Source organism: Caretta caretta, chromosome 1 (genome assembly GCF_965140235.1).
Source record: "Caretta caretta isolate rCarCar2 chromosome 1, rCarCar1.hap1, whole genome shotgun sequence".
NCBI classification, from domain to species: Eukaryota; Metazoa; Chordata; order Testudines; family Cheloniidae; genus Caretta; species Caretta caretta.
In genome coordinates this window covers 47062237-47074936 of record NC_134206.1, presented here as the reverse complement: position 1 = coordinate 47074936, position 12700 = coordinate 47062237, and the positions used below count along the sequence as shown (strand labels likewise).

Genomic DNA, 12700 nt, shown 5'->3' with positions numbered 1-12700 from the left:
CAATAACACTTTCTTACTCCTTGCCTGCCCACTTTATATCCTCTTCTTAAAGTTAGTCATCCATTTAAGCGTTTCTAAAGAACAGTACCACTAAATACGAAAATGACAGTATAACACATGCAGAAGTGCACCATGGACTGAATATATAACAGATACAGAATTGTAATCAACTCAATCACATTTTTAGCCTCATCATGGGATGTTTACCAGCATTATACACAGAACCATTCATTATTAGATTTCTCCTCCACAACACTGCCTTACTGGAGTGCAGTAATCCAATGAAGACTATAACTGCTTGAAACTAACAAGATCCTTAATGCATTGCTCTGTGGCTTGTCTGATAGCAGGCGTTCAGGGATTTAATGCTCAACTGCTTTAGAGACAGCACTGTCTTCATTATTGTTATTGTCTGAGAGCCGAAATACTCAGTGCCACAGCAACACCAATGCTGGTTAAACGACTTGCTGTGCTAGGGAAGGCAGAGCGGAGAAGAATAAGATCTCCATTACAAGGCACTGGTTCTGCCCTGGCTCCTGTACTGTGGTAAGGCAGATTCATGTAGTAGTAACATCACACCGTGGAACCGGCTAGTTCCTTCCATTTCCACCACTCGAACACCTAATCCTGCAAAACTGAAATCCGTGAAAGGCTTGTCGCACTAAGGGCTCAAGATCAGTCCTCAAGTGGGTGCTCACTAACATTTCTTGCTTGTAGTAATGGAAGCCTAGCAAGGGAAAGCACTTATGATACCACAGCTGATTATGCTTTAATCTAGCAAACCTATAAATGTGCACTTTTAAGAACAAAACATTGCCTTCATTTATATCAAGGAAAGGGCTTTGTTTTGTGTGTTTCATTTGATTATATTATGTTTATCTAAGCTATAGTTCATCCTGTTGCTCTAATACCACATACAAAACAATAAGGCAGATAAAAGGAAATAATTTAACATAACACCACAACAGCCTGTCAAATTAAGGGAAATAAGTTGACAGCAAGAGATAAAAGGTGTCAAATTCCTGGAAACATAATAGGTTTGTTCTGACCATAAAACAGTTAGATTCAAACAAAGCAAATACTGATTTTACTCTATCAGATCTGTATGTCATACTCAGTTCTCTGGATGGGATGGGTTCTGCTAGATTGCTCTTTTCATTTCAAATTATAAACCAATGCTTCAAAAATTATAAACAAAATGGAATTCCACTCCTCGCTTCCAGTGCAAAAGTGAGAGCTAAACGCAACCATTTACATAGACTGGGTAGAGTAAATTTTAGTGGATTCAGCATATGCGAAAGTACCAGCTTGACAGGCTTAGACAACGAAGTTCTCTATTTTTTCACAGTACACATACAGCAACAGTGCAAGCTTCCCAATCTTGCTTCGCCAATGTGCCTTAACCCTTCTGGATCTGAGACAGTAGTTCCAGGCCCATTCCTTCCTTGTCTTCTCCACTAAAGTGATGCTGTAGGATTGAATATGACCATTTGTATTATTAATGCTACCACTGTTACCTAGTCGCAACAAATCTTGTACAAAGTAAGTCATGTAAGGTGTGAATGGAAAAGTTATGATTTGCTAAGTATGATTATCCTGTTTATATGCATGTATCATCTTTGTATCTGAAGTTAGGAATATTGGCTATGGATTGGTATCTTACATATGTGTTCTATTTCTGGGTAACACCCCCCAGAGAGAATTTATATTAGGGCCAACGAACTATGTGTTGATTGCCTACTAAGGACAGTCAGCTCACAATGGGCCTTTTAAGAAATTCATCCCACCCAGTAAGACTTTCCTGTGGATGCCTCAGGAAGAATATGGGATCGCTGCCTCTGTGAGTCATCAGAGCATGTACGGATATTAGGGTTGCCAATTTTCTAATCCCACAAAACTGAACACCCTAGCCACGCCCCTTCCCCAGGGCCACACTCCCACCCCACGTCCCTTCGCCAGGGCCACACCCCCACCCCACCCTTTCTCCACAGCCCTGCCCTTGCTCACTACATTCCCCATCCCTCAGTGGCTCGCTCTCCCCCACCCTCACTCACTCCCTTTCACTGGGCTGGGGCAAGGGGTTGGGGTGCAGGAGTGGATGACAGCTCTAACTGGGGGTGCGGGTTCTGGGGTAGGGCCAGAAATGAGGGGCTTAGGGTGCAGGAGGAGGCTCCGGACTGGGGTAGAGGGTTAGGGTGTGAGAGAGAGCAAGGGCTCTGGCTGGGGGTGTGGGCTCTCGGCGGGGGCTGTAGGGATGAGGGATTCAGGGTGTGGGAGAGGGCTATGGGTTGAGGCAGGGGGTTGGGGTGAGGGCTCTGTCTGGGGTGTGGGCTCTGGGGTGGGGCCAGGGATTAGGGGTTTGGGGTGCAGGAGGGGGCTCCAGGTTGGGGGTGGGGAAGAGGGATTCAGGGTGTGGGAGGGGGTTCTGGGCTGGGGCAGGGGGTTGGGGTGCAGGGGGGTTGAGGGCTCCGTCTGGGGGTGAAGGCTCTGGGGTGGGGCCAGGGATGAGGGGTTTAGGATACAGGAGGGGGCTTTGGGTTTCGGAGGGCCTCAGGGCTGGGGAAAGGGATTGGTGCTCACGGTTGGGGCACGGGCTTAGCTCCGGAGGCTCCCGGTCAGTGGTGCAGTGGGGGGGCTAAGGCAGGCTTCCTGCCTGTCCTGGCACAGCAGACTGCGCTGAACCCCTAAAGCGGCCAGCAGGTCCAGCTCTTAGGCAGAGGCGCAGCAAGCAGATCTGCGCATTGCTCTCGCCCGCAGGCACCGCCCCCACAGCTCCCATTGGGAGTACGGAGTACGGCCAATGGGAGTATGGAGCCGGTGCTCGGGGGGGGGGGAATGCATGGAGCCCCATGAGGCCCCTCCCACCTAGGAGTTGGACCTGCTGGCCGCTTCCGGGGCACAGAGTGGAGCCAGGATAGGTAGGGACTAGCCTGCCTTAGCCCCACAGCCCCGCCGACTGGAGTTTTAATGGTTGGCAGTGCTGACCAGAGCCGCCATGGTCCCTTTTCAACCAGGCGTTCTGGTCGAAATCCAGACATTTGGACACCCTAAAAGGCATGTGATATACTCATGTGACCCTGGAATCCATCTTGGGCTAGTAATTTTCTGTGTATCTGGGCTGTAGGCTTTGTTTGGGACATTAAAATTCCATGCACATGGCAGAGGATATAAAATGGAGATGTTTCAGGGGTCCCTTTGACTTCTTTTCCTGCTTCATTTCCCTGGACTGGTTTTCTAACAACTAAACTCTAAATAAGGAATAAGGACTGAAATCTGTTTTCCTGACATTTCCAGAGAGAATTTTGCAAGCTTGCAGTTTATTCCATAACTGCTTCAAACCTGACATAAGGACTTCGCAATCACTTGTATGTATATGATCTATTAACCACTTATAATTCTCTTCTACTTTTCTTTTATAATTAAACCTTTTTTAGTTTTTAGTTACTAAACGATTGGTATCAGTGTGATTATTGGGTAAAACCTGAGTTACAGATTGACCTGGCTAAGTGGCTGATCCCTTGGATTAGAAGGACCCTAATTCTGATGAAACTGGTTTTCAGTAACCACTCATCATAAAGTCCAGTGTCTGGGTGGTGAGCCAAGGGCTGGAATCTCAAGGAGACTGTGGTTTTGACTTCTAGTTAACCAGTGTGGTGACACACAAGTTCACTTTTGTTCTGGGTTTGGTCTAATCTAATGATAGAATAACCACCAGTTTGGGGGACCCTCTTTCTCCGCAGTGTGTCCTGAATTTGGTATTCTCAGCTGTGATTCACTGAGGCACAGTGACAATGAAGCCAGCCAGCCAAACAGGCAGTTGTGAGAACTGTACTCACTCCAAATGCTCATTTCACATGAATCGTTCAATGGCTATCAGAAAATAATGGGGTTCAGCAACTGTTCACCTGAGCTGGATCCTAAGAAATGACTGAGAGGTAAAAGCTCTGTATCAAATTACCAAATCATATGTGCCATCAAGTACATTGAAACAATTTTTACTCTATGATGGCTTGCGGTTTAGATGAAAGAAGATATTTGTTTCAGAACGGATTCTAATAGAGAGGTGTCCACAAGACAAGAATCACTTTCACAATTATTGCGAATTGATACTTTCATTGGCAGTCTAATCACTGAAGCAAAGGGTAGAATAGGCACGAATGGTAGACTGAACCTCAGTTTGTTCTAGAGAGCGAAACATATTGCTAGAAACCTGTGCGGAAGCTTACACTGCCACTGCTTATATTATGCCTGTTCCACGGTTAAAGGACATCATTTTCCAATGCTGTCACTCTGGCATATTTCATAAGCAATATATTCCTTTTCAGAGACACGGTTCAAAAAAAAAAGACGGATAAAGATGGCTTAAGAAGTCAAAAAGCTGTCAAAGGGAAAAATGGGTTGTATAAGACTGAAGGATACAAACTATAAAGATGACAAAGAAAAATACTAACCAATACTGCATGGGTATTAAGGAAAGAAAATACTGCAAATAAAAGAGGGATTGCCCAGGAAGTAAAGGAAAACAATAGAAGATACTTGTAATAAATAAAAAGAATAGATCAGTAAGGAAAGCCAGTGAATCACCAGAGAACAGTGGAAAGAATTTAACAACACAGGAACAAGATATGGCAGAAAAATTAAACAAGTTCTTCATCTCACTGTTCATAAGGGAAATTGGAGGTGAGATGACAGAAATGGAAATAACGTGTCTGGGGCAACACAATGAAAAACTCAAGGCATTAGGCAATCATTCCAGAACAAGTTTTGTGTAATTTAAAAATCAATAAAAAACAGATGGAATGCCAAGGTCAGATGGGTTACACATCAAGATACAGAGGGAGATGGCACAACAGATCGTAAGCAGTCCAACAAGAGTTATTTTTAATAGTACCTTTGAAATTGGTGAGATAACAATGGGCTGGAGAGATGCAAACGTAATGAAATTCTTTAAGAAGGAAGCTATGGGGAGCGAAGGAATTAAATCTGGCCTTGATGGCAGACAAGATCCTAGAGATAATCAGTGATGAGATCACAAAATAACTAGAAAAATATGACTTGATAATTAATGGCCAACTGTTTCATAAGGGATAAATCTCGTCAATTAGAAACTTTAAGATGACATTACAGAAAAGAAACAGAGGCAAGGCACAGACAGATACTGCTTGGATTTCCAGATGGTGTTCCATACAGTAAGACATGGGGTAGGTGAGGTAAAATATTTTATCAGACCAACTTTTGTGGTAGAAAGTACAAGCTTTTGAGCTCCACAGAGCTCTTCTTCCGGTCTAGAGGAGGAGGCTCAATCCAGAGTGTCTGAGCTAAACACAAGTTGGGATAGATTGTTAAGCAGAAGGCATATCGTGTTGGAGCCAGTCACTTGCAATGAAGTGGGCAACTGGGCTTAGATTGTTATGCACAGATTGTTTAATTGGGCAATTAAAGGTAGCAGGCAATGTGGTGTGGTACAAACTGTTGTAATGAGCCATAAAATCAGTGTCCCTGTTAAAGTCCATGTTTTTTGGTGTCTACCTCACCTACCTTCTCTCTCTTATATTCTGGGACCAACATGGCTACAACACCACTTTAATGAAGTAAGACACAATGCATAATCTAGACAAGTCTAATACGTGGAAGACAGCATGTCCTTGAATGAACAAAGAAATGGACTGGCAAAAGCAGAGACTGCAAAATGAAAAGTACAGAGTGAATAAAATCATTTTATTTATGAAGAGGGTGAATAAAAATCATTCATTTGAACCATCAGATAAGTGACTAAATATGTTAGCATGCCCATTCCCTGTGTTTGCCTCTCCCATAAACTTACATTGTCTCTGAGTTTCCACCTTTTAAGGACTGTCTCATCCTTCCCTTCCTTCAAGCTCTTACATCTCCACTCAGTGTCAGTATTGTTTCTAGCTTCCTAGCCCTCCACCCGGGTCCCCCTATATTCCTGTGTCACTTACAGCTTTACTACCTTATTCTGTGATCTTGTAAATTCTCAGAAGTTATGCAGAGACGGGTTTGGCCAATATTTGCAAATAGGACCTCAGAGAAAAAAATCCAGGTACTGAGGCAATACAGCACCAATTTCACCAAGATGGCGATAGGAGGCACTGTGCTGCTGGAGGTACTGACTTTCTGATGAGATGCAGAACTAAGATCCAGACAACCTGTGCTTTTAACTATCGAACGGCACTCTTTTCAAGGGCAGAGGCGGTGTTAAGCACTATGTTGGGGTCATATTCCATTCTGCCTACCTAAATGCCTTCGGGAGTTTTTAACTGCAGCTTTACTTCTTGTCCTGCATTTCTGTGTAGTATGGTATGCTGTTAAGTGGCTACCATGTTCCACTCCAGAGAAGGCTGCATTTCAGTGGTCTGTGAACCAGATCTTATATATACACATTCTAACAATCTTTGATATCCTTCAGGATGAAAGCCATTATGGATAAATTGTGTAAGGTCTGATGATGATGATGAGGATTATTTCTGTCCTGCTGTGTTTGACTCTTTCCCTCACATTCTTCTATTGTTCTCTCCCTCCCCCTTCATATTAGTCTGCTTGATCTTGCGCTGTGTTCAATGTTCTGGCACAGAAGAGGTCCTTGCCAGGCCTTCAGAAGATCAGGACTGTAGTAAATTTCACTTCTCTGCCAGCATATTTTAATACTGTGACGCACATCAGAACAGAACACAGTGTTATGGGGGAGGGGGTGGAATGAGATAGTAAATTCTAAAAAGGACTTTTGTGATGGGGCAAAAAGTGTTCAATTAACTTCCCTGGTACAACAGCGAAGGTAACTAACCTCCAACTATTGCGGATAAGACATTTCAGACACCTACAGGGAGGAGGAGGATCAGGTACACAAGCACTGTAATGACTGGTACTAAACTGATCCTTCCTCCTTGGCAAGAGACCCAGTAACCTTCCTACAAGCCCCAGGCTCCTTAGTCAGCAGAGTCTTACCTCAGACTGGATAAAGGCATCTTGTAGAGTGATATTAGAGCTTTCTGGTATCAGGCCAAGGTATTGCTCATTTTGTCATATGCCTGTCTGAAAAAATAATTACTGATTATAGTTAAAAGAAAGGAAGTGTTTGTAGTTTACCTGAAGCCTCAGTATGATAAAGGCTGGACGCATTTGTTATTTGTCCTGGTTGATGGAGGCAGCTATCTGAGGACCTTTGACTTGCAATCAAAATCCTACTTTTTGCAGAGGGCAACCTGGAAACCGCACCCAGTCCTAACTGTGGTTTAAGTATCATGGCAGATCGATAAAAACTTGGGGATACCTCATAGTGGGTATATGGCGGAGAACAGAATTCTTCTTTCATAGGCCTTTTCCCAACCTATAGAGAAACAAATGAAACAGATATCACTGCAGTGTACTCACACATCCAGGAGCTTACATTTGCTTGTAAAGACTATGACTAATTTCTCCTCTTTGTGGTTGCTGCTTTGAGATCAGCATGGGAGGAGATTCGAAATGTGATGGTTTGATCACATTGATCATTAGCCATGGAATAAAAATTTCATTCACAACCCAGCCAAATGCAACACACCACTGACCCTTGCTCTCAGAAAAAGCCTCAAGTAGTGAAAATGAAGTGACACTATTAACACCTGAAAGGTAAATCTCCTTGACCATGGAGAATGATGTGCCAAGAAAATGAGTAAAGGGAATTTTTTTGGATGTTATTTAAAATACTCCTTATTGGAAGATAAACCAGAGCTCTATTTTTTTAAAAAAGATACTCATCTCGAGCAAAGTTTCTTGGATGAGCAAGTTGTCTTTTATTACAGGAATGTGGAGAATTTAATTTTTACACCATGATGAATGAAACAATTATAAACAAAGTTAAAAGTACTTTTAGCTAATTTCATCAGAAAAATAATCTCATTTGAGATTAATATGTTCACATTCATTGTGATGAAGGTATACAAAGAAACTTGGCCTTATTTGTTCACAGAATGACCCTGAGTCCTATGAATTTATTTGCTATTCATAAGCATTTGCCAGATAGTTTGGTATGAAACACATTACCATACAGGCTAATCACAAACTGTTCACTTTGGCTTTCGTTATTCATTATTCATGGTATGTAGTAGGTAACCTAAATCACATGGTGCTGTTTCTGCTCCCTGAAACTGAAGCTTCTTAAAAGAGGGAAACATTTTTGACAAATGTGTGGTCCAATTCATGAACCTTTCAGGATTCATATGAACCTTTCAGGATTCATATAAACTTTCAGGATTCATGTCCCAAATAAACGGGCTGTTGTCTGAATCCTGATGAAAGGCACAGCCCCACAAACAACAGCAGAGCAAATTCTCCACATAAAGGCCGTGAACCTGCAAAGACCTATATATGTGCTTAGCTCCACACATGCTGAGGCTTGGTCTACACTACAAACTTATGTCAGTTTAACTGAAATCCACCCCGTGAGCGACGTAGTAATACCAACCAAACTCCCAGTGTAGAGAGTGCTATGTGAATGGGAGGACTTCTCCTGTTGGCATAGCTACCAACTCTCAGGGATGTGGAGTACCTAAGCTGATGGGAGAAGTTCTCCCGCGAGTCCCGTCAGCTTAGGTAGCGTCTTCACTAAGCACTACAGCTGCAACGCTTGAAGTGTAGACCTGCCCTGAGTCCACCTCTTCAGGCTGTGGCTGCTTTCCATGACTTGGGATAAAAGAAGACAGCGATGTCACATACCTATGGATGTTCACTTCTCCACAGTTTGCTAAGACACATTTACACTATTGACCCGATTAGCACTCTGGGTTGGAGTCCAACTTTTGTAGACTTTTCTTTTAAAATATAAATCATAATTCTCTGTTAAGGACCCTTTAATATTTTCCAGTGTGTCCCAGTTAGGGGTTTGGGGTTATTTGGGGGGGGGGAGTGGCTTGGAAATCAGGGCTAAATTTATTTTAAAAATTAATCAAAAATAGCCTCAGGCCATCACATATGCAGAAGAATATCTACTGATTAATTAATTCTGCTGTAAATTACAATGTATTTAATATGGCAAGCCCATATCTTTTCAGCAATTATAAGCATTTAGAGGATGCACTTTAACAGTGACTATAGGAGCTTTGATCCTTGCAGATTCATAAGCACATCTTTAACATTCCAAAATACATAAGATTGGCCTTAAACTATTACAGAATCAGTTTAGAATCTTTTAGGGTTTTGCATATTTTATACTGAAATTCTGATAAGACAGATACTGTAGATATTTAGGGCTTGTCCACACGTAAAACGCTGCAGCTGCGCTGCTGTAGCACTTCAGCAAAGGAACAACCTATGCCAACAGGAGGGGGTTCTTCTGTCAGCGTAATTCACCTCACTGAAGGGAGAATTCTCCTGTCGACCTAGCGCTGTCTACACCAGGGGTTAGGTCAGTTTAACTGAGTCACTCACGGGGTGTGGATTTTTCACACCCCGGAGCAATGCAGTTATACCGACCTAATTTCCTAGTGTACACCAGGCCTGAGCATTTTATCTTTGCTCTACATTTTTCACCATAAATGTAGCCTCGTTTTCCACCATTAAATCTTCAGTAACATTCTTCTTTCTTTGTATTATATTTATATGACCTACTTTTCTATTTTAGAATTCAGGTTTTCATTACATATGTCTGATTCCTGATGCCTAACTTGTATGAAAAGTAAATTATCTTAATTTTTCAAAATTAATCAATGTAGTAGTTTTACTGAAGCTTTTAGGTGTGAGATTTTTTTCCTGGATAAGATTTAGTTACCTTTTCTCCTCATATCAGCATATTTCAGTCAGATTGCATTATACACTTCCTATCATTTTGTTTATAACTGGCAGTGAATAGACCAACAACAAATTCCTAAACAGAAGGAACAGAGAAATTCTTTGAATACAGAGACCATGCATTTTTAATAAGCTGAGTTAGTTTTGCCAAGGCTTCAAACTACTTGTGTTATCTTTATTGACAGTGCTCTATAGGTAAGACAGCAGGGCTGCAGACATGAAATAAGGTGACCAGATGTCCCGATTTTATAGGGACAGTCCCGATTTTGGGGTATTTTTCTTATATAGATTCCTATTACCCCCCAACCCCGTCCCAATTTTTCACACTTGCTGTCTGGTTACCCCCTAACATGAAAAGATTATCACAAATTTAAAATGAATCCTCTGATGGAATCCAGGAGGACTTGCCTGATCATTTCTCAGCAAATACAGTAAATATGTTTGTTTAAAAAAAAAATTCCACACACAATCGCTCTATTCTGAATGAGACAAAATTGCTGTTTGTGGATTGAGTCCGTTTTTATGGTTTGTACTTTGGGACAAATGTAGATAGGGTGTAATTTGATTGGCTTCAGTGGAGTTGTACCTGATTACAAGGCTCGTTTTGGCCTATAGTATTCTGCATTAGCTGTTTGTTGCTTTTAAAGAATGAACTGATATATCCTGTTAAAGCTCCCAACTCCTGTAATTTTAGACTTCTGATTTCACATGCCATGGTATGCAATAAATATCTCCTACTCACTCTATGTATAAACCAATGTGCCTCCATCACTTGAAAAGTCAGCAGTTAAGTGCAAATTAGCAACTGAAACGTCCACAAGACGGCTAATTCTAAACAGAACTGGTAGCAATGCCTACAGTTAAGATTGCCCAGCATTTTCCATTATAAGACTTTACAATCTTTACATTTAATAAACTTTACGTTCAGGACAAGCTTTTCCTTGTTGGGTGTCTGCGCTCTGGCGATTTATTTATTTATTTATTTATTTCGTTCAACCTTTTCTGAGAATGAGATAAGGGAAAATTATGGAGACAAGGTGGGTAAGGTAATATCTTTTATTGGACCTACTTCTGTTGCTGAGAGACAATAAAAGGTGGGACCGACATGGCTACAACTACACTGCATACAAGGGAAAATTATGTTATATGACCCATGTAAAATAAGATTCTTATAGCCCTTTCATTGAGAGGTTCTACTGGCCTCCATGCTTTGGAGCAAGGACTTGAAATTTGACAGGCAGCACTACCAGAACCCATCCCCATGGTGTGGCACTGCAGTCACCCTGCCTTGATTTCCCTTTGTCTCCATTAGTTCTTTAAGCCTTCAGCAAGGTTCAGTTATAGAGGTGACTTAGCCTTAGAGCTAGGCTACAGAATGCAAACCCTTCCAAGGTAGCAAAAGTCCAAAGTAAAACACCAACATCAGATTTCCACTCCGGACCTGTGCCAGGCAGAGCCCTTCTCCACAGGGTCTGACTGTTCCATACCACAATCTTTGGCCCTTCTCTTGGGCTCAGCTTCCAGCCCTCCTGGGCTCTGGTCAGTCCCTTTCTCTCCCCTTACTAGCAAGAGTAGCTGCATCCCCTCATAGGGTGACAGCATTGGGAGAACACACACCTAACCTCTACTGTGGCTTCTTGACCCTGGGAACCCTAAACTACTGGGCTATATGCTACGTAATTCAAAAACTCTAGCTCGTTCTACCTTTCCTTCTTAGAACTTCTTCCTACGTACCAGCCTGGCCTCTCTGAAAAGTCTTTTTCCTCAAGTCTTTTCAGCTCTAATCATCAGCTAAAATTCCTTTCCCCTGTGAACAGTGTATCCACAGCCCTTCTTTCCTGGGGCTGTACTTTAATCCTGGCAGGCCTCCCTGGCCCATCAAGATTCTGGTTCTACCCCCTCAGAGTCATCTCTCCTGACTCTTGGCCTTCCCCTCCACTGAGCTAAGAGTGGTCCTTCATAACGCTCAGGAGGTGGTAACCTGATTCTGGCATTTGGCCCCCCTTCCCAGCTTGGTCTGCTGATTCTTCCTGAATAACTGAATTAAAGGTGCCATGTTCTAGAACAGGGTTGGCTGGCCCCAGGGCCCACTGTCCTTAGCTGGACAGACTGCCCTGTTACAGCACCTGAAGCTAGAGGATACTTAGGCCTTAATTTCTGTGCCTCAGTTCCCCATCTGTAAAATGGGAATAAAAAATACCACCTTACTTGACAGAGAGTATTACAAAAATAAATTAATATTTGTGAAGCACTCAGATACCATGGTGATGGGTGCCACCAACAAACTCATTAGAAATTAATAATTCCATCTTCAAAGAGGGGTTTGAATTGTACGTGGTTAATAAGGCCAGGGCCACAAAGTGAACAATGAGGATAAAACAAAATACTGAATAGCTGCTCAGACAGTGAGCACCTTTCATCTGTGCACTGGGAGTGTGTGTGGGGGAATGTGGAAAAAATAGTATGTGACCATGTAACGACTGTATCATAATGTACCACAAGTCCCAAGTAAGGGGCAGTAAGTAGCTGTCCCACAAATTAACCAGGGACTCAACTGTGACCCCTGCTTGCCCACTCCCCTGCCCTTCTGCACTGGAGGGGGCGTAGTGGCACAGAAGCAGTCTGTAACTGACAATGGGGGTAGAAGGTGAACCATGATCTTGCCCAGAGTGACCAAACTGGAAGCAGACATCTTGGCAAGGCGGTACTGAATGGGCCATAGGGAATTCAGTTATCCTCTGACTGCATTGAGAAACAGCTGGGGAAATGAAAATTCTGTTATTTTGAGAGAATGGTTAATATACCCGTCCACTGCAAAATGAACCAAGACATAAACATTTTACTAAACATTATAAATTGTCTTACAGCAGCTTTGAAAGGCCCTGTTTTTCGGTTCATCCAAATGAGAGGAAGT

The 12700-nt window shown here is 42.6% G+C and overlaps 1 protein-coding gene across 4 annotated transcripts in view; it reads right to left on the bottom strand.

Moving 5' to 3' along the window:
* MTUS2 (microtubule associated scaffold protein 2) overlaps window positions 1-12700 on the bottom strand; it is a 489829-nt gene that overhangs the window by 265051 nt on the left and 212078 nt on the right. For all 4 annotated transcript variants that reach the window (XM_075127651.1, XM_075127661.1, XM_075127639.1 and 1 more), the window contains one exon: window positions 7108-7348. In XM_075127651.1, the coding sequence (XP_074983752.1) occupies window positions 7108-7348 (241 nt within the window). The remainder of the gene's footprint in view (window positions 1-7107; window positions 7349-12700) is intronic.